This window comes from Pseudorca crassidens, chromosome 6 (genome assembly GCF_039906515.1).
Source record: "Pseudorca crassidens isolate mPseCra1 chromosome 6, mPseCra1.hap1, whole genome shotgun sequence".
Lineage (NCBI taxonomy): Eukaryota > Metazoa > Chordata > Mammalia > Artiodactyla > Delphinidae > Pseudorca > Pseudorca crassidens.
Window position 1 is genome coordinate 19,439,095 of NC_090301.1, and position 27,821 is coordinate 19,466,915.

Consider the following 27,821-nt stretch of genomic DNA (forward strand, 5'->3'; position numbering starts at 1 on the left):
TGCGAGGACAGCAGGGCCCCAGCTCTCCACTGCTCTCCCTGGCTCTGCCGTCGCCTGGGTTCCTGGAGGGATGGAGCTGAGGCTGGCGGGGATCAGCCTGGCCCCGCCTCTGGGGGGTGGGACCTGGCACACCCTGAGCTGCAGTACTGGGAGGCCTTCCTCCCCTTTCTCCAGTGCCCCCTCCTTACCCTCCTGTACCAGTGGCCCCCTCTCCAGCCACTGGCCATAGCTTGCCACCAAGGCAGGTCACCCAGCTTGGAGCCCTCTGGCCTGCTACTGCTTAGCTAATCTGAGAAATGCATTCCAGCTAGTGAACAATGATTTAGTCTACCTTCTCCACTTCCCAGCTCATATATTTACATTTTATGAGCCTCAAACCCCTGGAGTGGCCAAGCCAGCTGACAGCGCATTCACCTCTGTAATTCTGCCAGTCCGCATAGTGGTGTGTGTCTGATGGTGGTGGTGGTGCGGGGATGTTTGGAATATGAGAATCTTCACTGCCTGCCCTTCCTATCACCTGGTAGGGAATTTCAGCTTATAAAGCCAGGCTTGCCTTCCAGAATCTGGGGTCATTCCACACTTTTCTCAACTACTTTGTGAGTCAAGTTCTGGGCTATGAGGCACAAATAGCTCTGGGGTTGTGACTTGGGGCAAGCTACCTCTGGGCCTCAATTTTCTCACCTGTAAAATGGAAACAAGGAAAACCACCTGTCACTGTTGTTGTGGGGAATACCATGGGATAACATGTAACTGCATACATCCCAGTACCTGACACCTAATGGGGGAGGGTTCTCAACCAGTGATTCCCTTCCTCCCTCCTCCATGACAACTAAGAGGCATGAGCCAGTGCTGGAATCCGAAAGCCTGGGTTTAAATCTCAGAATCCTTTTTGGATCCTATTTTTTGGCTGTTTAAACGAGTAAATTATTAAAGTTCTCTTACTTTAATTTCCTCATCTGCAAAATGGGGCTCATATTGTATTCACCTCTTGTGAGACTATATGAGAAAATGTGTGGGGGACTTTGGCAGTCTAGCGGTTAAGACTCTGCGCTTCCACTGCAGGGGACACAGGTTGGATCCCTCGCCGTTGGGATCCTGCATGCTGCCCAGTGCAGCCAAAAAAAAAAAAAAAACGTGTGATAAGGACTTGGGTCAGTGCTCGGCACAGAAGCACACAATGAAAGGGATTTCTGGCCTTCTCTGCACATCCCTTCCCTCCAGCCACCTGTCCCCTCTGAGAATTCCATTGAGAAAGGCTGATAGGGAGCCTGTACAAAGCAAGAGGGGAATGACACTTTCACTCTACAGGGAAACACAAGAAACTAGGCAGAGTGAGAGGAAGGGCAAGTTCAAGGCTAGGAAGACCCAGTTTCCAGCTTGTGTCAAGTGAGGCTTTGGGGTGAGGGAGACAAGCAGTTACACTCTCTTGACGCCTGAAGTGGGAGGGAACAGGCTAAAACTGCAGCAAGAAAGCTGGAGTTTAGACATTAGGAAAACGCTCCTTGTAGACGGAGCAAGGGATTTTCTGTGCTCTCTCGGTGAGACCTGGGCCTGAAGGGCTGGAGGCCTGAGAGGTCTAGCTCTGCCAACCCTGCACAGCAGTCAGGAGTCCTGGAGAGAAGGACCTCTGTTGGGACAAAAACTGGGAAGAGGAAAGCACCCAGCCTCAAACCCATCCTCAAGGGAGCTGGTGTGTGGGAGGATGCTGCATTCCAGTGGACGCTCTCGGCCCCATGCTATCTGGCGGTGCAGAAGTCAGAGGCTCTGGGAGAGTTCACCCTGGGGCCTTGACAGAAGTGGGAGTGGGGCGTCCCATGTTGGATTGCCAGGAATAAACAGACCTCCTTCTGTTCCCAGCCCTGGCCTCCTCCCTGCAGGATCCAAGATGTCTGTGTTTCTTCTTCGCTACTCTGTCTAAACACTGTGCGGGATGACGTGTAAAGGAGAACAAGTTCGGGAGCCAGAGCCGCGGAGCCTGGGTTCTGTCCTCAGCTCAGCCCTGTTTCCTCCTTATTGGATCATTTAGTTCCTCTCTGTTCCATCAGTCCCTGGGACTGACTTATCCCCAGCCTTCTCTCCTTCGCCCACAAGAGGGCTCTGGTGCAGACAGTTTTCAGATGCTCCATCCAGCGGATCTGTGGGCCCTAGAGTTCCCCACCTCAGTCCCCGTTGTCCTCACAGGTAGAGCCTGTATCATGGTGTCCAGTCTGGACTGTGGCAGGAGATCCACCTGGGTCTCCTTCGTGCACCCCATTCTCCTGGAAATTTTCCTGTCGGCCCTGGGTGGCTCCCCATAGGCTCCGGCTGATGAGCCCTTGGGAGCCTCTGAAGGGCTCTGGGGACAGTCCTGTGACCAAGTCTGGCCAGGATCCTGGCTTCAGGAAGACTTTAAAGTCAGCTATATGGGCAGAGGAAACTCTGGTCCTTCCTGTCAGGGCTACGACAGATTCTTCAAGCCTCCCTCGGAGTCACACAAACTGCAGTGCTTTTAGCAATCCCCAGAAGGGGGAAGCATTGAATTCAAAATGGCCTCCAGAGCCGACCCAGGCTTTGGTCTTAGGTCTCTGTAGCTGCTAGGACGAGGGTCCCTCAGGCCTACTGCGAATGAGACTGAAGGGAACTGAAATGGTAACTGTCAGGTATCAGCTCTGGGTAGAAGGGCTGACGCAGCAGCTGGCATTACTTCCTCTTCCTGGCTTCAGCTTCATGTCCTCTGGTTCCACACCTCCACTTCCTGTTACAGTCTTATTTGCTTTTCCATCAAGCTCCTGGTTCTTAGCTTGCCCAGGTCGCACTTTATCCAGACTTGGAGCTTCCCACTAACACCCTTCTCACCCCACGCGGCAGTCTGAGGGCCACCAAACAGTGAAAAATATCACCGTTTTTGGTGAGGACCTGAAAAACGCCAATGCAGAGCGACCTTGGTTTATGCTGGACTTGGCTTCTCAGCAGTCCTGCCACTCTGATCCTCTTAGAGTACAAGAATGTAACTAAGATTTATTAGACGGTGTTATCAATGATAATTATAGGCATTATAAATGCCTACAATGTGATAGGCACTTATTATCTGTTCTCTATTCCTTTTTAAGAGCCCTGTGAAATAGGTGGTGTCATGTCCAAAGATGAGGCCATCGGGGCTCAGATTAAGAAATTTACCCAGTCACATAGCTACTAAGTGGTGGAACATGGATTCAAACCCAGGTCTGTCTTAAACACTGCTTCCACCTCTCCAGCTTATATCCCAGCTCATCTATACCTCCCAGGTATGGACCTTTAGGGTAAGGCAGCAAATTAGCAGCAATTGAGACTAGATCCCGTTTCTCATCACCCACATCCTCTCAGCATGCTGACCCTCAGCTTGAGACCTCCCTCCTCCTACAATTCTATGGGCTTTGGCTGAAGTTACAGTGTGCCTTTGTCCACAAAGGGGACGGAGGGTCCTTGAGAAAGAGTTAACTGTGCCCTGGAAACAGATGAAGACAAAGGAGCATGTCTGGAGAGGGGTTTTCACCAGCATGGGTTTTTATGCTGACAAAGTCTTGGAATTAAGACAATTCCTTAGGGTTTATTAAAAAATATTTAATGCCTCTTTTTCTCCTAACTCCATATTTTCTAAGCAACTCTGGTTTTGCCATTTACAGCACTTTTCAGAAGTCTGATCCCCATTATTGGCAAAATACAGTGAGTTCCAACTTACTAAGGAGTTATGTTCTGAAGTCAGCAGGAGAGCAAAAACAACTTCTGGCCAAAATTACCCTTGCAAACCCCTTCAATAGCTCCTGGGGTACAGAACACTTCTATGTCACTGTCTCTCAATAGATCTAATTTAGCCCAGTTTTCCATCCACCAGAAGTAGGTGATGAGGCGCCACATCCCAGGAAAACACTGGGAAGACTCGATGTGGTGAACTCTCTCCACTGAAAGTCATGGTCAGCCCCACCAAGGGGACAGCACTCTCCCGGGCACATATTTGTTGAGGGGATGGGAACGTAACTGATCCTGAGTGAAACGAAGCCAGGATAACGAAATGACCTGTTGCTTTTAAATCTGATCATGACCCACAGTAAAAAGACATTTTTACAATCTAGTCAACATGTCTATAACTAAATCAGTACTTACCCTTAATAGGAGTGACGCATTCTGATTAGTATATATATACTACTCTATTTTTAAAAAACGTTGATGAAGTCACACGTGAAAAAAAATGCACGGAAGACACAACACACACACACACACACACACACACAAATGAGTGTATGCAAAACTGGTGAAGTCTGAGCAAGGCTGGGATTGTGTCAGTGTCAACTTCCTGGCTGTGATATTGTACTACAGAATTTCTGTACTATTTCTTACAACTGCAGTGAATGTACAATTATCTCACAATAGTTTAGGAAATAAAAATGTCAGGACATTTCACAATTCATTAACAGTCTCAAACCAGTTTGAAACACACTGAACTTGATGGAGACAAAAGGGAAAGCAAGAAGGTAGAAACCATTAGGGTCACCCTTAGACCATTTCAGGTGCCCCTAAAGTTCTTTTCTTCACCAAGCCAACTTTCTGAACCAATTGTATTTTAGGGATCAGTGGGGACAGCAGGATACCTTGCTAGGCTCTGTCCTGTTTATTAGGTAAGCATCTCCCACAGTGAGTTTTGTGGAATGCCAGGCTATTGGGCTCTTGTGTGAGAAAGAAACTGCCCAGTTGTTTGCATTAGACCCACAATGACCTGCAGAACCACACACACCATGAAACACATTTGGGGAAACGTTATACATTATTCAAGATAAAAGACTTCACCAGAAAACACATTATAAAGTGCCTGTCACTGTCCTGCAAGCTTCTTGGCCACAGCCAAGACTTAGTAACCAAGCTTTACAGTGAGCATGTTTAAGTTTACCCAGAAATGCCAACTAAGAGCTTACCAGTGAGCCATTCTCTCCTCTACAGGGAGGCTGGCAGGGGGTGGGGTGGGGAGGGGCCTCCGGAACCTAAGCTTTTCCAGTGCAGGTTTGCAGGTTCAAGGGCAGTACTGGTGCACCCTTCATCCCTTCTCCTCTCTTGTTTGGACTCACAGTCCAGAAACCCAGTGAATTCTCATGTAAGATAGAAAGATTTTCTTTATTAATGACCCCAACCGTGTTTCTTTAGATACAGGAGTTCTGAACTCAAATACTTAGGAGAAAACAAGTTAAGATTGCATTATCCTGCAACTCATTACCAGTAACATACTGCAAAGCAAAACAGCTTGGAAAAGAGGGGGAGGGGAAGGGGAGTGAGGGAGGGAAGATAAAGAAAAGGAATTAAGTTGATCAAGTGGAATTCGTTTTTTTCCTTTTTTTTAAAATTCTTGGGAACCATGAAGTCCTTGCAAGCACAGCTCGTTTTTGCAGATTATTTTCCAAACGTGTACAAAATGGAACCAAAACGGAGAATCCCTTAAGAACCTGAAGAGGTGCAACATTAAAAGCTACGATTATCCAGTAGCAAGTGTTCCAGCCTTCAGCTGCCAGCCGCTTCCTCTTCCTGTTCCCAAGAGTTAGCGGGATGAAAACGTCTTCCCCCTTCAAAAGCAGAGAGTAAGTGTGAAGGCTGGTTTCTGTTCACCTTTCCGTCCACCTCATGCTCTGGGCTAGGAATGGGGTCCCGGAAGAGACAGCAAACACGAGGTGGTAAGGTTCCTCAGGCAGAGGTATGTAGGAATTCCAGGCACGGGCTAAGGTCCAGCTTTCACAGAAATGTCTCATCATCTCTTCCTCCCTATTGAATACTTTGGGGTACCAAGTAATACCTGTGCTAATAAGCCCACGAGGACAGTAAATGTACCAAGTTAGACAGGAGAATCACCTGCCCACAATTTCTGGATGGCCTAGACCTATTTGCATTTCAGACTGGGCTCAATCCTCTTCCGAGTAAAGCATTCAGGGTCCTCCTACACAGTTTATACCTATTCGGGCTAGCAGACAGCAGTTCCTTAAATCTTTCACCACGGGGGCAGGACGTCCAAAGAAGCAACCTCCAAACTTCCAAGGTTAAAGGTGCTTCGTGCTGTCACGTGGTGACTACACTCAGCCACGGAACACCTGCCTGACTTAAGGTTCCTGAACTGGGGCGTCCTGTTCCACCCAGTTTCTCCCCAGAATAGCCAACTGTGGGAACAGGCTGGTTCCCGAAGATAGGGGTGCGCATTTGGTAAAGCATCCTGGAAGCTAGAGCTGAGAACTACGGGAAACTGAGGCAAAAATACAGGCGCTAAAGCTTTCCTGCCCTGATCGTCTCATCCAACCCCAAATGAAACTAAAATATTTTGTTATCCATTCCCCGGTAAAAAGCTCACGTGTATCCAATTCAGGCAGAGCTCTGCGGGGTGCTGACGGTTGGCTTCTGATCATAGCAGACCCGCCACGCGCCTTCATGCTGCTCTGGGTTCTGAAACCTCACACAGCAGGGCAGGGGTCCCGGCTTCTTCTGCCCACCCTTGGGAACACGATCTGGTTTTCAGGGTGGATGCAGTTGTTTACCTCACCCTTCTCCTTTCTGGGGCCCACCTCTGCCATTGACGTCATAGGACAGAAAAAGGCAAAGCTGTTCCTCGTAAGTTCCAGGAAGGAGGTTTATGGACAGTTTGCTCATTTCACGGATTCATCTCTTCCCAGTCCCCCATCAGGATAGGGAATTGTCCCTGCCCTCTGTCCACTGCACTCGCTTTGCAATGACCCCCCACGACCGCCTGCTGGCTGTGTTAACAGGGCAGGGGAGAAGCCGTGCAGGGAGACACTGGGTGGTGGCTGCCTGGTGGGCCCTTCTCCTGAATGGACAAGGCAGTTACAGGGCTGACGGTGACACAGCAGCTCATGATGCCCAGCCTTCCTGTTCGGTGGGCGACAGGCTGGCCAGGTCAGGTTGCCTTCTGCTGGCTCACCTCCTGGCCTCTACTGAACTGCCTGTCTCTTCACTGGGCCCTGAAAGTGGCACAAAATTGGCTGCCTCACACTCAAGGTCACCAAAGTGGTGTGGGTGAGAGAAGCAAGCAGGGAAAGGGGGACCTGTAAACTCCAGGACGGAGGCAAGGTTCTGCAGGGCAGCGAGAGCGTGCGTCCCCCAGGGCACACACCCTGCTGTCTCCCCCCTTGTGAGTTCTGCCTATTTTAGGGTATGCCACGAAGCTGGCATCTGTGGCTATGCCACGGTAGAAGGAATGATACTGCCACGGCACGTGGACACCTCTCTCTAAGCAGAGGATTGAGCTGTGGACTGAACACTCCGCTGGCTCTGGGCAGTGGGCGGAGCTATTATAGAGAAAGGCCTTTGGTACCAATTTCCTAACGAAGAGACAGGCAGCCTCTAAAGCCTAAAGAAGGCAGGGGCGACTTAACCTGTTCTGTATAAATGTCTGAGGTTAAAACCCTCTGCCCAGGCAAGCAAGCGTCAGACGCCTCTCTCACCCTGCTGAATGGCAGCAGGAACTAGCTGGGCAGAAGAGGCCAGGGGGAGGAGCCTGAAGCCCTAGGCACACCATACCTACTGAAGGCTCCCCCCAAGATTACGGGGTGCTGGCAAATGCACTGGCTGTGAGGGTTGTGGGTAGGCTTAGTTCACCTCAAGATTTTTAACTCAGTGGGCACAAAAGACAGCAGATCAGCACTTATTACTCTACCTGGAGAACAGGACTGCCTAAACTTCACCAGAGGGGGACCCAAGATCTGGCACCTGGCACAGACCCAAATCCCCAGGCCTCAGACCACGCTGGCCTCCTGCATGTAGAGCCTCACACCATTTAGGGCTCTCATCACCTCCATCCCTGATAAAGGTAACTTCCTCTCCATGCAAAATTCCTGCCGCGAAGTGGACCAGGAAAAAGAACACTTAGGGGTGGTTCCACACCTATTTACTCAACTAAATGTCCTTAAGCAAATTACTTCATTTCTCCAAGAAGACCCTGAGAAGGACAAGACTGGCCCCTCAACTCAGGCCCAAAGAGAACACAGCTGATGTCAGTAAAAAGGTCCCTCTGTATTTTATCCTAGCTGCCACTCTCCTCGCTTATAAAGATGTAGAAACAAGGAAACCCACTAAGAAGTGAAAACCTGTGTGTCCCATCTTTAGTCTGCTGGGCAGCTACAGGCCCAACCCTGCCTGCCTCACATGCAGCTACTGCCCAGACACACCTGGGCCACCGACACCACTACCTCCTTCTTGGTGAGCTTAGGAGAGGAAGGTGGTCCTTCTGCAGGACGGTGTGACTCACGTGATTGTTTTCATTTCTTTTTTCTCAGCATCTGGGCGTGCACGATTCAGCACCTTGAGGAAGTCAGATGTTTTTGCCCGCATACGTGTGTGAATATAGGCCTGGAGGCAAACACAATGGGTACTGAAGCAGAGTCATCTTCTAGAAAGACAGCTTTGCTCTAATTAGCAGAAATTATCAGGAAGGTATGGGAATATCCACCCTAGGGTTGACACAGGGCCATGCAAGGAAGCATATATTCACCTCTCTGCTATGGGGAGGGGTAAGTGAGAGATGGAGAAAGGCCATGATTTCTTGAAGCCTCTAGAACCACCTACAAGAGGTCATAGCAAGAGCCTGGAATACAGAGATGACTTTCTACGGCATCAGCTCTGGTGGAGAGAATGACCCAGAGCACAGGACACTGAGGCGCTGCAGCTGCTCTCACTCACCTTTGAGCACTTGATGTGGTAGTGCAGGTAGTCCCGGAACGTGTGGATCAGGTTGATGGTGTTGTCTCGAGCACTGGCGTTGGTGTGGCGAGGGAACAGCACTGGGCGGCGGTGGGGGAGGGGGATAGGCAAGGCGTCAGGGTCTAATAACACCAATGCCAAAGGGCGGGACGACCAGCAGCCTACAGTCAGCTCCATCTCTCCCTCCTTAAGGACCGTCCACTCATTTCATTATGCCTGGGCTTTGTCAGGGTTTCCTGCCAGTGAGTGCAAATGGAGGCGATCATGGTCGAAAACCAGAGCTCCTCAGGGAAAGGGTTTGGCCCTGGCATTCATTCCAGGTCTGGATTCTCTGGCTGTGCACTGTGAAATCTACTCCTTCTGCCACACACCTATGAGCTCCTGCCTCTGCAGCTCAGCAGTCTCTCTGGAGGATGACACTACTGGCTACCTGGGTGGACTGTGGAGCAATCAGGATTAGAGAACAAAGCCTGCCTGTCCTAGGTCCTTGGTGCTGAAGCAGAGTAAGTCTTCAGATAAACTAGATCCACAGAGGGTCATGTAGTCTGTGGTGAAAACCGAACAGCAAGGGAGAAGGATCTGAGCGCTCTTGATGAGGATGGGCAGGAGAAGCTGCTTTGGCTGGGGGCTGAGAAAAGCCCCCCTGCCGCCAACCCCCTGAAGCCCTGTGCAGTCACTCAGCCCTGCGCCTGGGCCGACCTGCACACCTCTCCTTCTGGCTCCCTGGAGCCCTCTCTATCTTCTGCACCCACTCTACTCAGTGGTCTCACCATAAGCAAAATCCTCAAGTATAAAGATTTGTTGAAATGAAAAGGAATGCCTCATAAGAAAGGGTGGGACCCCTGTGTCAGCTTGCCCTGAGAGAAAAGAGCACCAGGCCAGGAGATAACAGCATTGCAAAGGTGCTGAGATGCTAATGACTGTAAGTTTACCATCAGTTTAGGTACCATAAAGAGAGATGCTGCCAAATTAAACTGTGGCAGCCTGCGAATTGTGAGCTGTGTGCCAAACTCAGAGAGTAACGTGAAAAAACAATGTACCTTAGATTTAATGAAACCTGGTAAATCAACTCGCTCAGCTTTGATAAACTGGTGCACCTTCAGCACTGAGGTGAATTAAAGAAAACTCCAGAAAGGGGGACATTTTAGTGGCATCTGGGGCAGTGGGTGAACAAGCTGCGGTTCTAAACCGTCAGCTATAATGATGAGCCAGCTCACTAGGCTGAAGCAACTGTAACAGGGGAGCATGTGAATTTTTTCAGGGGGAAAGTGGAGTAAGTGAATCATGGCTGGAGCTCTGGTCTAAATCAGCAAAAAACCAAGAAACGCCAAAGGACACAGTATTCCCACCCAGCTGCTTAGCAATGCTTACATGGCCCTAACTCCTCACACTTGGTATCACAGGCTACACTTTTTTCCTTAGGATTTAGGAAAAACAGGGAAAAAAGGAAAATGATTACTGTATAAAAATAGCACTCGACCTGTACTAGCGTCCGTGGCAGGCCTCCTACAGTCATGGCAGCGGCAACAGGAATGATCGATATGCCTGCTTTCACCCCCACCCCCCTTAACCACTTCAACTGCAGTATGAACCCATCAAGGTGCGCAAACGCGGCAACCCGCCCCACTCACCGAAGGTAATGTAGCCGATGTTGTCGCCCACGGCGGCATCGGTGTCTTTCAGCTCGAGAGGAGGTTCCCTGTGGCTAAAGAGGACCTGTGGGGCTGTGTGGCTGGCTCTGCGTCCTTCTTTGAACTCCTGCCAGGATGAAGCAAAAAGCAACCAGAAGAGAATCTGGTGTGAGATGAACGGCAACTTACGCTCCAGGGTGTGCCCTATGGGTGTGACCTCTGAGCCCTCTGACCAGCAGAGGCTAATAATAACCTACACCTAATGTGAAATATTACAAGTGCTGGCTGCTATCAATGCACTTCAGATTCAGAGGAGAGATCACAAAGTACTTAACAAGCCCGATCCTCAATGAGTGTGGAAAAGCACTGTTAATCCTTTTGCCTTTCTCTTGTTCTGGAAGAACATAGGTGATAAAATTACTTCTGAGACTAAACAGACAGCAAATTGCAAAGCACTGGGAGAACCAGATTACATTCAGGATAATGACTACTGCTTATTAGTCTCTTTTGATTTAATGTGAAAAGAGGTTACATTTTTCAGGAAATTTAAAAAATTTCTGGGTGAATGGAACCCAAGCTTTAGCGTAAGACTTCAAGTTAGGGACTTCCCTGGTGGTGCAGTGGTTGAGAATCCGACTGCCAATGCAGGGGACATGGGTTCAATCCCTGATCCAGGAAGATCCCACATGCCGCGGAGCAACTAAGCCCGTGAGCCGCAACTACAGAAGCCCATGTGCCACAACTACTGAGCCCGAGTGCTGCAACTACTGAAGCCCGGTGCCTAGAGCCCGTGTTCCGCAACAAGAGAACCCACCACAATGAGAAGCCTGCGTACCGCAACGAAGAGTAGTCCCCACACAACCAAAAAAAAAAAGACTTCGAGCTGAAGTCTTAACTCATTTAACCTTTGCACACAAAGCCCTTTATGAGCTGACCGATTTTTCATCCCTCCTCTCACCCCACCTCCACTTCTTCCAGTTTCATGAATACTATGCTTTCTCTGGGCTCTGAGCCTTTGCACAAGTCTTGTTTCACTGAGGTAACTTAGACCCTGTTACTGTTTATAATTCATCAATGAGAACTTTAGACCAAATTTAAGCCCTTCTTGGGAGAAGACAACAATGTTAAAGAAGTTGAGCAGTCTTAGTGTTCACTGAGAAAAGGAGACTGTGTGACATGAGAATTGGAAGTCCGACTTTTGACTCTCGCTCTAGAACGGCCGTGGATGAAATCACCACCACCCTGCATAAGAGCTCACCCTTGACAAAATGTATCCACCCTCACCAAACTACAGAAAAATGCCTAAGGAAGTAAAACACCAGGCCATTCCTTCCATGTTCTAATCTCCACATCTCAAGCTTTCCCAATCTATACATTCCTGTGTAAATAGACAAGTGATACAATGAATCCCTGTCTCAACCCAGATCTGCAAGAACAGGACTAGATTTTCCAGTCATGCCAGTAAAACCGCCGATTCAAATTCTCTGAGTGATGGCAGAAGGATGGAACCAAAGGCTTTCCAAGGTCTCTGAGTTTTATGAGTATACTGAAAGCATGTTATATAGCCATTTGGTCTGCAACGCTCTTCTACTGCTGCTCAGATATGACCTCTTCTATAACGTTATCTCCAATAGCCTGGGGGTAGCTGGCTGCTCTCCCCTCAGGGTTCCCATGTCTTTTCTCTACTGTGATACTTTACTATTCATTAATGCATCTGGCTTCCCCACCAGGTTGTGAAAGTTCCTCAAGCCAAGGATCCTGCTTTTATTCATCTCTGTATCTAGTCCTCTGCCCTTCAAAGAGGCTGTCTAGCACATGGCTTGCTGAATGAAAGAAAGCACCTCTACCCTAGCTGACTTCAGTGCCAGTGTCAGGACACTGTAAAGGAGCAGGGACTATGTTTCCATTTGCAGGTAGGAGAATACGCACTGATCAGCAAGCCTTCAGTAAACGAGGAAGGATAACACCTGAGGAGGTCTAATGCCCAGTCTGGGATCTCGCCTGTTTCACCACCCTGCCTCCTGAGCTCACTGCATGGCTTCTAAAGGTTGGTGGGAAATAAATTAACATCACTGGGTTAGGTTAGCTCCCCTTTGAATTTTGTTCCCCAAAGGAAAAATACTTGGAGAGGGAGGAAAGGATCCAAGATCATTCAAAATGGAAATTCTTAAAGCAAAGCTTGTGAGATTGCCCTTCTCTAGAAAACACCTTTCATTCTGCAACTGGGTTGGGAGGTTCTCTAAGTTCTGTCAGTTTTCCTCTTTAGCCTCGGGGGAGAAAACAGAACAGATAATAACTGCCCGCCAGTATTTTCTTGTGTTTAGTAAGCTTCCTGAAGGCTCCAGTTCACTGGTACACGTGGCATTCACAACCAGCTGGAGTATTTGTAAGCCTGTGGTGACTTGGCAGCATTTCAACAGTTCTGTATATGGAAAGTGATACATTTCAAACCTTTCAGACTTGGTTAACAATATACATCTGATTTGGGGCTATCCTTTAGGCAATCTCATGTTTCTCCTTGGTTTTCTCTCTTACATAACACTTAAAAGCCAATCAACCCACCAACCAGCAGCTCTCTTTTCCTTAGTGTCTTTGTTACATATGTATCAGCAATACTGCCTCTTTTTTCTCCCTCCAGCTGGGATGTCTTTTGAACATCACAATACTATTTCTTTCCTCCATCAAAGCACAAATGACCACAGGAAGTTTAGAATAAACGCAAATATACACAGAAATTTAGTATATGATAAAGGTAGCATCTTAAAATCAGTAGTGTAAACATGGGCTTTTAAATAATTGCTGCTGGGACCAGTGGGTAGGCACTTAGAAAAAAAGATGTATCCACCTTTCATACCATGTACCAAGAGAAACTCCACACAGGTAATAAGATTTATGTGTAAAATATGAAACTATAAAAACACCAGGAAAATAATACAGGTAAACTTCTTTATAACCTTGCAGTAGGGAAGGAGTTTCTAACTATGACTCAAAATCTGGAAGCCATAAGAGGTTGACCAATTTAACTATGTGAAAATAAAGTTCTGCATGGGGAAAAAGCAAAACAAAACAACAACAAAAACAACTCACAAAGTCTAACGACCAACTGGAAAAAATATTTGCAATTCTTATCACAGAAAAAGGGCTAATCTCCCTAGCATATGAAGAAATTGAGAAGATCAATAACCCAACAGAAAAATGCATAGGGGACATAAAGAGACATTTCACAGGAAAAAAGAAACAAATAGCCTGCAGCATAAAAAAAGATGTTTTGACCTTGTTCATAAGAAAAGTAGATAGCATTTTTAACCTGTCAGATCGGCAGAAATCCAAAAGTTCAACACTTTGGGGAAATGGACACTCTCATGCATTGGTGGTGGGAGGGCAAATGGCACAACTTCTATGGAGAAGAGTTTGGCAATGCCCTCCAAAATTACTCACTTTGAATCAGTGTTCCCAGTTCAGGAAAATATCCTATAGATACAACCCCACATGTATACAGGTAGCAAGGGGCCTCAACAGGGGCATCTTCACAATTGCCTAAGAGGCAAATTGCTTCTGTCTTGTCTCTGAACATGGAGAAACCAGTGGTTTCCACTTAACTTCTCTTACTTACTGAACTAACTTAAAGATCTAATAATATAAAAAAATCCTAGCTCACCATACTCCAATGTCCAAAAGGGTAACTATTGTTTCTATTGCTTTTCAGGTAATAAGCGTTGAAATGAGGATATCTACCAGATTTTCCCTGGTGCTCAGCTCACACGCCTACAAAGATAATGCCCCAAAGCCGAGCACTGGGACATCCTTATGAGTGGGGAATGGAAACTCCCTGTTTTTTTCCTTACGGCAGCAATAAGCATCCCTCTAAGTCTGCCTGCCAAATGACAAAAGCAGGGACTGTGCTCTGCCCCGGTTGGAGGTGCGTATGCCGGCATGAGAAAACAGAGACCTGCAGCAAGCAGATAGTGACCACAAGGAACTGCAAACAGCCTCCCCAGGTCACAACACTCTGTGCTGGGCATCCACTGTTCTCCCTTCTCCTAGAAATTTAAAACAACTAGGCCCAGGACAATGATCAGATGATTTATTCTGGAGGGGAAAACCAGCCAAGTAAGTCCAGCTTTCTATGGTCATTTCAAATAAATTACCTCAGCCTTTGAGTTTGGAGAGGGAGGCAGGGCAGATGGCTTCCTGAGCACTGCCTTCTCACATGGAGCCAGCCCCATCACTCACTGGAGAAACTGTCAGTGCAAAAATGCAGACTTTCTTTTTCCTTTTAGAAGTGCCCTACCACATGTACTTTGAGGGAGAGCTTAAGTTCACATGCAAAAAAGAACACACAAAATTCTCCTAAGGAACAAATCTCCAGTACACTCTCCAAGATCAGATCTGTTTAAAGTATAAAAATAAGTTAAGATGTTGTCTGGGATAAAATGGAACAAGACTGGTAAAAAAACAGCCAAATCTAAATATATAGTTCATAGCTTTTAAAATTAGCTTGTCAGTCTGGATTTAGCCCAATTTCTGAGCTACTGCATTTAATTCCCCTGTCAATTCTGCATAGAAACGCATGAAATGCCTGCCTGAGGCGTACATTTAGGACCTAAGATATACATATCTATATATACATGTACATACACACACACTTTCGTAAGTTTGAGTACTCTCAAATGCTGCGTCAATATTCCAATTTTTCTGCACAGGGACTACAAAATTAGTTTCTGATTAATTAGCTTAAACACAAAAAGCCATGGGCTTCCCTGGTGGCACAGTGGTTAAGAATCCACCTGCCAATGCAGGGGACGTGGGTTCAATCCCTGGTCCGGGAAGATCCCACATGCCGCAGAGCAACTAAACCCATGCGCCACAACTACTGAGCCTGTGCTCCAGAGCCTGCGAGCCACAACTGCTGAAGCCCGCACACCTGAGCCCGTGCTCTGCAACAAGAGAAGCCACCACAATGAGAAGCCTGCACACGGTAACAAAGAGTAGCCCCCGTTCGCCGCAACTAGAGAAAGACCGCGCGCAGCAACAAAGACCCAACACAGCCAAAAATAAATAAATTTATAAAAACAAAAAAACCCAAAAAGCCACCACAGATGGATCAAACTGAGAATATCCTTTTTGAAGATTTCCCTAGCCACTTAGAATGGCTACACATAAAGTATTCTCACTATATTAAGCACAATTGTCTTTCAACCTAACCTGGCAAAAGAGATTCTGTCCCAGAATTCTTAAACCTCTTCACCCTGCTAAGGAACAGAATGAACCTACAAGTGTTTTGAAATTTAACCACTGTACTAGATTTTGAATGCTGAGCCATCTCAGAAGAAACCAGCCAGGATACCACTTCACCAATGAGCTCTCACATCCTAAAGCCAGCAACTGGTTAGCAGACAGCATGACAAAGCCACAGCGGGTGTGTTGTGTCAGACCTGAGTCCAACCGTACCAGAAATCCAATTTCAAAGTGTCCTGCTAAACCCATTACTCTTCTAGTAGATGAGCTTCTTCTGAGGGAGGCACTCCCTCCATGGGGGCCTCGGTCAAACTCAGGCCCCTTCTCGTCACTGTCAGTTCGACAACTCTACCCTATTAATGCATTACCTACTACTTAAGAATTTTCTCTAGATTCCATTCTAAAAAGACTTTATTTGGGACTAAGCCAAGCCAGTAGACCTTGCTGGAAACTTGAGGAAACATAAGAGGGCAGGAAATGCGACCAAGCTTTAAATTAAAGACCCCATGGCAGGAAGGATGCTTAATATTCAGTCATTTTGTCAGTATGTTTAATATTCAATTCACCCTCTAGTCCAGTCCTGCAAAAGGGCTAAATCCACCAAGAAAAAAAATTCAGTGAGTTTGATGGGGGCTGTTTAATCAAAGGAGCTGCCAGTTCTATGGTCATGGTGTGCTTTGATGACGAGGTGTAAGTCACCAGGCCATGGCTCCCCCCGCAAGATGTCTGCTCCATACCTGCATGAACACCTTTCCAATGACCACATCGTCGTCATCCTTAAACACTGTGCTGAAGACTACTGTGACTCTGTCCTTTTTAGACTCAACATACCTGAGGGAAACAAAACCCATGAGAGTGAGTGCAGAACCAGAACAGGGTTTTGTCAAGAACTTGATCTACAAGTGAAGTAGGAGGGTAAAGTCACGAATCTGTTAATTCATAAAACAAGGTGGCCAACAAAGTCAGTATAATAAATGCATGCCTAAATAAATAAATAAATAAATAAATGCCCTATGTGAGGCAAGAGATGAAAATCACCCAAAGTGGATGTTATTAACTTGTCTACATGCTCCGACATGGAATCCAGAGTTAGTGATTCTCAGAATTCCACTTTAAAGAATGTATTCCTTTATATACTATGAGACTCATAGCATGTAGATGATCCAAGAGTTGCAACAACACAGAACCTACAGTCACCCTCTGCCTCCCGATTATCCAGCTATACTACTGAAGGGGACTCAAAATGATGGTGCCTTCAAGGAGAGCACTGGATTCTCTTTTCATCTTTTGCCAACTTTCAGTATCTGGAGACAAGAAGTGGCCTTTCTCCCTCAACACTTACATCCTGGGTTAAAAAATTTTATGAGAAAGACACTTGGGGGATTCACACAATAGAGTTTAAGGTTTGACTTAGCCGAATGACTTTCAGTAAGCATGCGTGACAGCCACACCAGGCTTCAGGACCAAATTCTATACTCACATGGTCTCATCATCCCTATAATGGATAACTGCCCTGTTCTCTCCTTCCTTGCCCTCTTCTTGGAATTGGAAATATTTCTCAAAGACAGAGGCAAAACAGTTTCGTTTCAACATGCCAGCCTGATGCACGATGGAATCCTTGGATGCAGGCAGATTTTCAAGGTCATATAGCAAAGAGACATTGTATCCTGGAGGGGAAAAAAAAACACCCAACAATTATATTAAAAAAAACTTTACAGGTTCTAATGACATTTTATTTTGTCTCAATGTCTATACTTTTAACCCAGGTAGAAAGCTGTCCATTCCCATTTACTTCAAAGGGCAAATGAGATGAAATAAAAAATCTTAATTCTTGCAGAATTACTGTAAATATATATATAGCTAATTAACAGATAATATGCAAAAATTTGAATCAATATCAAAGATGACTGATTACAAATAAGGAATGGGAGGAAGTCATAATCCTGGAAACTTCATTAGAAATTTAATGTTCCAGACACAGCTGTGAAGGGGGCTGAAGATGCTATCAAGCTATAATATGAGTTACATATTTTCCTCATGAGGTTTAACATGCCAAGTGCCAACACGGCCAGCAGTTGGGTTGCTTTTTGATAATAAAATATACCCGCTTACATGCTATCACAAACCCTGAGGATGGAGGTAGGGAAAAAAACCTAAAAAGGGGAAAAAAAAGGGTACATATACCTCCCCAATAGATTTGTGTACCCTGTAAAATTTTCAAGGTGTTTTAAAATATTTGACTTCATTTGATCTCCATAAGAATTCTTTGGGGACTTCCCTGGTGGTGCAGTGGTTAAGAATCCGCCTGCCAATGCAGGGGACACGGGTTTGAGTCCTGGTCCGGGAAGATCTCACATGCCGCAGAGCAACTAAGCCTGTGCGCCACAACTGAGACTGCGCTCTACAGACCGCAAGGCAAAACTACTGAGCCTGCGTGTCGCAACTATTGAAGCCCGCGCGTCTAGAGCCCGTGCTCCACAAGAGAAGCCACTGCAATGAGAAGCTCTCACACTGCAACGAAGAGTAGCCCCCTCTCACCACAACTAGAGAAAGCCCGCGTGCAGCAACGAAGACCCAACGCAGCCAAAAATAAATACATAAAATTAAAAAAAAAAAAGAATTCTTCGAAATAGGTAGGCCAGAATATGGTTATTCTCATTTTAGAGGGAAAAAGAGGTTCAAAGAAGCAAAGTGCCAGGCCAAATGCAGCATGATATAAAGGTGGAGGCAACTCTTTCTTGAGCTGAACAAAAACTGGGTCCAAATCCTGGCGTTGACACTTCTGGCCTTGGACAAATTGCCTAACTTCTACAATTCCTGCATCTGTTAAAAAAAAAGGGTGGTGAGTTGGGGGAGGCTGCTGGGAGAATTAAAAGAACACACAGTATTTAAAGTGCCTGGAACATAGCAGGTCATCAATAAACGGGGCAGAACAGAGACTGAAGTCTGAGTGTACTGACCACTACACTATTCTGCCTCCTTTATAGCGTGTCCAGCACAAATTCCAACAAGGCTGGGATGCTTTATTTTATAATCTAGCCAAATAATACCTGCCCAAAAATCTATAGATGATTCTGCAAGAGTATCTGTACATCACTGAGGATCATTTCATATTCTAGACAACTGATCGCAATAATTTTGCCAGAACTGTATAGATTTCACAGTTCCAAGTATCTTAGACCTTTATACTTTGTTACTATTTAATTTTTTCCCAAAAGCATTCCTGGGGTCTGTGTTTTTTGTTGGATCTATCCTCACTGAGAGCACTGGCTGGCTATCTAAATCTCTGTTCTAGACAGTGCTTAGCACATTTTTGGCACTCCAATATTAAATAATACCAATCACCATTCCATTTTGGATACCTGAAAACCAGATAAATAGACCACAAGATTAGATTAAAAAAGAAAATATTTAAACTTGAGGTTTGCTATTTTTAAGAAGCCAAATAAAACAAACGAAATAAAACTATAACTGAAGCCAGACTTAAGTACGGCTTCTGACATGATGAACAGAACATACTGAAGAAAAGTAAAAATCTAGTATGTCCTGCTGAGTTTTCCAAACTTGCCTAGATAAATCCATAGAAAAAGAGGAAGAGACATGCTACCTTCACATCTTTTTATACTTTGCACTCGTCTGAACACAAGGTCTGCAATTTGGTAGCGTGTGCTTTAGCAAAGAAAGCGGAAGAGAAGGCCCAGAGACAGAAACATAAGCTCTCTGAGTTATACTCTGCTTGTTCTGATAGATTTTAGGATCTGAGCGGTGACAAGCATGTCTGAGAGTTCCTTTATGCTTTTTCTGCTATAGTTCTTTTTTTTCCTTTCTTTCTGAAATTCCTTGATTCCTCTTAAAGCCTACAGTGTTATTTATCTTTTGGCTTTTATTTCTGAGATACGTTTGGACCATCAATTTGGGGATTAACACATTTCAGTATTCTTTAGGAGTGCAAAGCTCTCATCCATAAATACTCCTAGTAGCAAGTTACATTCCAAAGGCGCTTTTTCTTTATTAGATATTTTGTTTCCAAAGCAGCATATAAGAGTCACAGGAAGGTATTCTAATGGGAATGGTGAGATGGTGTCATGTTGTTGTTGTTGTTTTGCAGTACGCGGGCCTCTCACTGTTGTGGACTCTCCCGTTGCGGAGCACAGGCTCCGGACGCACAGGCTCAGCGGCCACGGCTCACGGGCCTAGCTGCTCCGCGGCATGTGGGATCTTCCCGGACCGGGGCACGAACCCGTGCCGTGTCCCCTGCATCGGCAGGTGGACTCTCAACCACTGCGCCACCAGGGAAGCCCTGTTGTTGTTTTTAAAGTAACTTGTTAAAAGAGACAGACACACCTTCCTTTTTAGAAGGATTTGTTAGTCAAGGTACCACAGTCACAGGATTTGAGTAACAAATATTATGTTCAAACAGTCTTACAACTTGGTCCTGACTATGCGGCCCCGGCTAGACACCTCAGAATTTGAAACTACCACTTAATCATAGGGATAAAAATACTGTTTATTTTTTTCTACTTTAAACTTCCTTTAAAGCTGTGTAACATAGCTGTTCTAATCAAGGATGGCCATGGTGTTTCCAATACCTCTGGCCATGAAGGAGGCAGAGATCACTGATCAGAACAGATGAAAGGGGCTGAAATTTTTGTTACTTGAAAATGTGAGAATAGTTGTGAATATTGCTTTTCCTTCTCCAAATGTACAGTGTACAAACGTTACTAGGGGCTGGGAGGGAGACTCAATGTTTGCTTAGTCTTCTCAAAAGGCATTTTAATCATCATGGGCAAACAAAGGTGGCCCTCTGGCTGAAACATTAAGGGAGAGTCATTAGGCCTTAGCCAGTAAATGTTAAAAATGGCATACGTCAATTCTCTGTGTGACTATAACAATAATGTGTACCATTACTGGACAATGCAAACCCCTTAAAAGCTATTTTTATGGAAAGAGTTGAAGTGGGAACTGAACTAATGCAAAAATATTTGTAAGATGAATTAACATTTAAACGAAATCCTTTGGCTAAAAAAAGCATAGCACAAAAAAGGACAGGTCTCTTTCTATGTCATCCCACAGCTGCTCACATTACTACATACCTGATTCTGGATTTACCAAAAAACTCCCGTACACTCTCTTTAATAACTAGAAAACACAAAAACAAATAGGTTAATTCAAAGTCCATGATAATTTCATTATTTTCAAAGCACTGTGCTGGCTAAGCTTTTCCTAAGCCAGCGTTCTTCCTAAGTTTCAAATGGCGAATGAGAAACTGGATAGAGGGGGAAGCAGATTTATCTGAGTTACCAAGCAAATCACTCACAGAACTGCAATTAACTCCAAAAGGTTGGTCTAGGATCTGTGTTTCAATCAAGGTTCACCCTTTACTCTTTTAGGACTCAGTCACACCCGTTACATGACGAGATACAACCAGAACTGTCGGGAACTGATTCCAGTTAGCTTGCTTATCTTGTATGCTTTAAAATTATTTAGCTCACCATCATCTTTTTTTAAAAGACAAAAAGCAATGGATAACTGAATCTTAGCCAGTTATTTATGCTGGTGGGTCCACAGAAGCTTGTACTCTCTAAATGTCTTTTTCTCAAAACCAACAAACAGCTGGCTACTTCCCAGCTTTTTGGAGTAAATGATAAAACAAGAGCCCCTTTTACACCTTCTTATTTTTTCTCTGCCGGTATGACTGCTCTCCCTGGTAGAAACTGCTCCTAGGCTGACATGGTTTAAGAAACAAACTTTTTATTCGGGAAGGAACAGTTCTGACTTAAACGTTATATGGGACATATTAAGCGGAAGAAAGGCAGTTATTTGAAGAGAGAAAAAAAAATATTAAAGTCACTAGAATTTAATAACCTCTCAGTATTTAGTAGTCTTTATGTGTTTAAGAGGCAAAACACAGACAGGGCTTATTACTATGTCTCCTTAAAACCTTACACTTAGGGAGGCAAGGTGTCATCACTATTTTACAGGAAGGTAGAACTGAGGCCAATATATTAACCCTCAATAGTATAACAGGCTGTAGGGTTTTGTCTCTAGGCATCCAATTTCTAACTCTATGCCACCACAAACACACTAATGATTCTCTTGCATTTTCTGGGCTATCAAAAAAAGAGGTACTGAATCTAAGACAAGTTACCAAGTTAAAAATGAACAAGGGTACAAACTTGTTTTAATTGTAAGAGTGGCATGTGTGTTTTAAAGGATCCCACTAGCCAGCGAAAAGCACTGCGAACACAGGCAGCACTAGAGTGGAGGTCCATGTGAGCAGGGCCTCTGTCTCGTTCACTCCTGTGGTCTCATTGCCCATCTCTGACATCCGGGGACTCATAATAGATCTGAGCAAATGTCGATGCTTTTCTTCTAACCTTATTTTCAATGTACTCTCTAGGTTATTTAAAACAAACACAACAAACAAACCAGGAGCAAACCATTTATTTCACGTCCCATTTAAAAAAATTATCACATGGTAGGTTCTTTCCCCCCATTCTTAAATATTCTTTAGTATTCCACATATCAATCATTATCCTATAGCTGGAAGAAATTCTCAACATGCAAAACTTGGATACTAGGGTAGACCTCACTGCATGAATCAGTGACCACACTTTTTGTATAAAGGTAAAAGATAAGTAATGTCACATGTAGTTCCTATTTGGTGACCATACAGCCACTGTAAGGTATCTCTTTTACAGAAGAGGAACTAAAGGGAGAAGTTCAAGGTCATAGAGTCTGTTGACCTTCAGGTGTCCCATATACCACTTCTCCTTAACTGTCTGGGGGAAAAATAAAGTAACACACATATCCCATTAACAATTTTAACTAGCTACAATTCTGTACTGTGTGTACTTGGAGGAAGGGAAAATCAGATGTGGGAGAAACCACAGCACCTAAGATTTAGTTTAATTCCAAGTTACCAAATTAATACTCTGAGATCTAAGAGGTTTTTAGAGCCAAAATTACACCACATTCAACTCCTTTGCGCCCTCCTCTTGGCAAAACCAGCCAGCGCTTCCCTGCTGACTTCACTTGCACTTTTAACCATGATTCACTTTTCAATTTGTGCCCCCTCTTTAACAGGCCACCAGAAGTTCAGACCTTCCCACCCCAGCAGCTGAGGCTTTCTGCTTTGAAAAAGGGCCTGTGACAAAGTAACAAGCTTCCTGTGGTTATCCCAGGCTGGTCACTGTTTAACCAACCCAGGGAGCCATTTACTGTGCACTCTGCCCCAACACTGCCAATGTTACGTACTCCACCCACTTGAGTGGGTGGGGCTGTTTCTTTGACCCTTGTGGTACCTACGAGAATAGCAATGCGTTCTGGAGTTCTACCATAAGGAAAGCACAGATTGGAAAGGAGATTTAAGAAATCTAGCTTAACACTTTCTCTCCCTCCCAAGGATTGTTCTTATTGCACCTATATCTTTAAAGAGAGAGGACTATCTAGGGAGAATGATCACACAATTTTTTAGTTGTTTGTTCAAATGTTCAACAGTTCTTTCCAGGTAGTTGTCTTCTACTTCATCTAATGCCCGGCCAGCTTAACGCCATTTGTTTCCCCTTGCTCTTCATCTGGTAAAGAGTCAGCCAGTATCACTTATATAATTAATAATCTTTCAAATGCTTTAAAAGACTAGGTCTTTCTCCTGAAGCTCTTCCTTTTCGGGTAAAATAACCCTGAATACAAATTCTCTAAACCATCCTTCTTCCCTTGAATTTATGAGGCAAATCAGAAAAGGTTTTAGCTCTACCCTTGAACTTACAGGGCAAACCAATCACATATGAAGAAGGAAGGGAAGTGACGGTGTATGGCTCTTGGTATTCTTCATGGTTAACATCAATTTTAATTTTTATTGTTAAGATTTTGATTATACTCTTTTGCAAACAGCCTTTTTCATTACATAAATTTTAAAGAAGTCAAAAGCTACTACTCTTAATCAGAAAGAAAATATATCTGATTTCATTCACCTGACTGTATCTTCATTCACCAGATTAAGGAGAACCTACTTTGTTAAAACTAAAAGATATTTGAAAACTGATTCAGGAACTGAGTCATACTTCCTGCTTTGAGACCCAACCACAACGTGCACACACTGGTGTAATAGCATTTTCTTTCTTCCATAAATGGCTCTCCCCAGAGCAAACATAGTTCAACAGGAACCAAACCCATTGAAAGAAGCCAGTGAATAAAGCATGGCCATCAGAGTTTCAAAATGCATGGACACCCTTTCTTATTTCCCCTAAGGTAGTCATAAAGAAGAGCAGATACTTAAAGAGGCCAGCTCTAAAGAGCATTAAATTTAAAAATTGAAAGGGCAGATTTGTGCCTAAATTTCCAAAATAAGAAATTAAGATTGTAAACTTGAAACAGGTCAGAGGTTATATACCTACTTCACAATGTAACAGAAATAGAACAGAACCCATCTCAGTCTTGTGATAGTTATTTTTGTATTGGTCAAGGAAAAGTATTCTTTGCTCCATTTTTTGAGAACTAAAGCTGTTTTTGATTTCATTGGTTAGAGAACATCTTTATTTCTTCAGAGTAAAAAGCAGGCAAGCAAAGAACCAAAACTCTTTCTGGGAAACACCCTTCTTTACGACTATGGGAAACAGAGTCAAGAGCCCCTGGTTAGGTGAGCAAGCCAACCAGAGTGGCCCGTGCCAGTAGGGATGACTCAGTGCCGTGGATCTTCTAGGAGTGGCAAGCTACCAAGAAAAGGTGAGAAGGAAAAAAGAGTCCCAAGGAAAAGTGATGTGGAACTTACCTCATCAGCACCATGTGCCTGAAGTTCCTTGTAGAATTTCAAAGAAATACTGACCATTACTTTTGTTTTGTCTCCATTAGGATTTGAAATATGATAGAGGACTCCATCAAAATCTGCAAGGAAAAGCAAATAAGGTTGCTTAAGTTGGGAATAGGGAATAATATCTCAAAGTACCTGCCTACATGTTGCAGGCCACAAGGAAGTCTCCCTTACAAGTAGGCATATAAGTAAAACTGCATTTATTTTAAATCCATGTGGAAAGTCAGCAGAAACACTGAGATAGAATTAGAGAGTACCTATCTCTTTGCTCTTTTCTAAAATTACAAAGCTATTTTTACTTTAATCACAGCTTGGTGCTGAAAGAATTTGAAAAAACATCTTTATTGTGATGTATTTTAAACATGTATAAAATATAATTTATAACAAACCCGTATTCTCATCATGGCTTCAACAATTATCAACATATGGCCAATCTTGTTTCACTCAGACACACCCCTTCCCAATGATTTATTCTGAAGCAAATTGCATACGTCACTTCATCCATAAATATTTCAGAATACACCTCTAAAAGGTAAAGAAGACAGTTGAAAAGAAAAGAAAATAACCCCAATTCCACTGTCATGCCTAAATTAAAAAAAAAATTTATTAATATCAAATATCCAGTCAAGCACTGAAATATTGTCTCAAGAATTTAAAAAAAAATATTGTTGTCTTACTTATGTAAAACGTTCAAAGAAGAGAATGAATAATATTAAGCCATTCTTGATTAGGCCTGATAGCTTAGCTGACTTTTTTTTTTTTTTTGTCTTTTAGCCTATTACCTTTTTTAAAATTTGGACCAAGCTGTTAGTCTCCAAAAACTGAGTGACAGTGGTGATGTTAGTGAGGTTTTTTCAATATAGAATCCCTGTGCACAGATAATCATCATAGTACCAAGCTGAAGGAATCAAATGGAGCCACATTTAAATAAGTCTAATTTGAATTTCAGAATGTGCTGTGTTGGGACGTTGTGGCCACCTTTGCCACGCATGTTCTGTTGATTCTGTCAATAAAGAAGACTTCAGCTTCAAAAAAAAAATTTTTTTTGTCTTATTTGAATTAGGATCCAAACAAGCCCACACACTGCATTTGGTTATCCCTTAAGTTTCTGTACTCCACAGGCCTCCCCTCTCTTGTAGTTCCTGAAACCAGGTGCTGTGTAATTACTTTAGGGAGATCTGGCATTGCTAGTTAGTAAGAGGGGAAGGGGATGGTGCCTGGCCTCCAAGTCACAGCACTTCAGAGCTGCAAAAAGTGTTCCAAGATCATCTAGCCAAGTACCCTCATTTCTACAGAGCATAACTATCCAACTCCTCAAAGTTCACACAGCAAGTGAGTAGTATCAATACCTAATTCTTTCTAGGAAAAGAAAGCAGCAACATCTCTCTCTGACTTGTGGAACAGGTCTCTAGCACTTTTGTAATTCCCCACTCCTCTAGTGCTAGGCAAACTAAGATGATGGTTAAAGATAATAACAAAATATTTCCAAATTTAAAAAACCTTAGTTTGTACCACAAAATTAAACCCAAACTTCTAAGATATCAGCAGGCAACTTTATATAGCTCACTAAATCCATGGAATAATCATCTAAAATAAAGACCCCCCCCCCTCCACACACAAAGACAATCAAGATAGTAGCCCTAAAAAGCTTATTTTAGGAAGAATTTTATTTTCTATTTTTTATATTGTGCCTTCTTCTTAGTAGGTGAGATAAAGGCACTTACCTGCAAATGTTACTTCTACAGCTTCTGGTTTGTTTCTGCAAAACAAAACAAGTCCTTTAGTTAAGATAACTATATTGCTGGGACTTCCCTGGTGGTCCAGTGGTTAAGACGCCGCACTTCCAATGCAGGGGGCACGAGTTCAATCGCTGATCAGGGAACTAACATTCTGCGTGCCGCATGGTACAGCCAAAAAACAATATAACTATATTGCTTTTTGCCTTCAGGGGGCCTTGCAAAAGGCTCCTGAGCTTTATTTAAGATCGGACCATCCTGTAAAAATCTTATACTTACCATTGATCCAGGTACACAATTCATTTTCTTATGCATCTAAACCTCTGTAGTTATTTAGGGTGGAGGACTGAAAAAAGGAAGCAGGACAGATAAAGCTTTTGTTTTGCAGCTGGAATCTCTGCTGTGGTTGTGCTCACCTTCAATTCTCAACTCCTTAAGACCATGATAGACGTTTGTATATGTGACCCACAAAATGCCCTCTTTTGGTCAATCCCTCCCCCACGGGACATACTCAGTAGAGGTAGCACACTCAGCAGGAAAACTGCTAAACAGAGCATAGAATGGTTTAAATTTACTTAAAGTGAAAGGATGATTTCAGGCTATAAACGATACAGTTCTATTCCATTTCGAAGACAATCTGTCTTCCTACACATCTTTCCCTCTCCCTTACATGAGCGAAGTTCTCACCACTCTCCTTAGTGAAGCCCTCTTTGGTTCCACCCTAGTTTTTTTGGTTTTGTTTTTAAATTCCAGTGTGTACGTCCATAAAGTGTAGCACAAAATAACACTGCGAAATCACTGAGAACAGTTAAGACACCTGTTTTCCAACTTCAGCCTTTTCTCCAGGACCATGTTTTCAGACAAATTAACACTATACACCTTCTTTTTCTTGCCTATTCACCTATGAAATGGGAGAACACAAATGATCCTACCTACCTCTCACAACTGCTAAAGATAAAACAAGAGAACAGACACAGAAGAACTTATCCTGGAAGGCAAAGACAGTCTAACACCTTCTGGGCGATTCCCAGATGAGCCTGGAACATGGACTTCTATGTGATAAATGCTGCTGAGTTATTACCTAGAAAGCATGACATATATCCTAGCTATAAACAATAAGTCAATTAACCTCCAGTGAAAAGCTACTTCACATGCTTTCCTCACTTTTCCTCAAAGCCCAATGGTAGGAATCGAATGAAGACTCTACAGTTTTATCAGCTAACACCCTAAAACTCAAATGATTCCACTTTGTTTTATGGGCCAGCAGACAAGATATACACATTTTCATATTTATTCTTGCCTAGCTTGCTCAAGACCTCACGATCAAGTGCGTATCTCTTTTACTATCTCCGCTCCCTCACCTGTAAAAGGAACAAAGACTGAGTTACCCTCCAGAGTTGCTGGGAAATAATGGAATAGATAACGTGGTTTATGACTGTTAAAAAGCTGCAGCAGAGCTAAACAATGCCTTTCAAGGAAACTGGCCTCTCCTAAGCATATGTTAGCCCTGCTGTAAAATCAGCCTATACAAATAACATACAAAGTTCCACTCTGCTTCTTCAAAGCCATCCATCCATATGTGACTTAGATAAAGTATTTTGGGTGTCTGAGAATCGAAGCATCAAGTGGGTTTATGGACAAGCAGTGAGTTCGGAATATGATGAAAAGAACTGTATAAAAATTTAAGTTGTTTCTGATCTTTCATTT

The 27,821-nt window shown here is 44.0% G+C and overlaps 1 protein-coding gene across 3 annotated transcripts in view; it reads right to left on the reverse strand.

The window, feature by feature from the left end:
* Positions 1 to 5,102: 5,102 nt before the first annotated feature.
* The window catches only part of ARPC2 (actin related protein 2/3 complex subunit 2), a 29,645-nt gene continuing 6,926 nt past the window's right edge, over positions 5,103 to 27,821 (reverse strand). For 2 of the 3 annotated variants that reach the window (XM_067740620.1, XM_067740621.1), the window contains exons 3-11: positions 26,103 to 26,137; positions 24,340 to 24,452; positions 20,663 to 20,708; positions 17,050 to 17,236; positions 16,307 to 16,400; positions 10,332 to 10,458; positions 8,680 to 8,822; positions 8,249 to 8,349; positions 5,103 to 5,564 (exon numbers count right to left, since the gene is read on the reverse strand). In XM_067740620.1, the coding sequence (XP_067596721.1) occupies positions 5,540 to 5,564; positions 8,249 to 8,349; positions 8,680 to 8,822; positions 10,332 to 10,458; positions 16,307 to 16,400; positions 17,050 to 17,236; positions 20,663 to 20,708; positions 24,340 to 24,452; positions 26,103 to 26,137 (871 nt within the window). In that variant the 3' untranslated portion in view covers positions 5,103 to 5,539. The remainder of the gene's footprint in view (positions 5,565 to 8,248; positions 8,350 to 8,679; positions 8,823 to 10,331; positions 10,459 to 16,306; positions 16,401 to 17,049; positions 17,237 to 20,662; positions 20,709 to 24,339; positions 24,453 to 26,102; positions 26,138 to 27,821) is intronic. The other variant, XM_067740622.1, reaches the window with a different exon arrangement.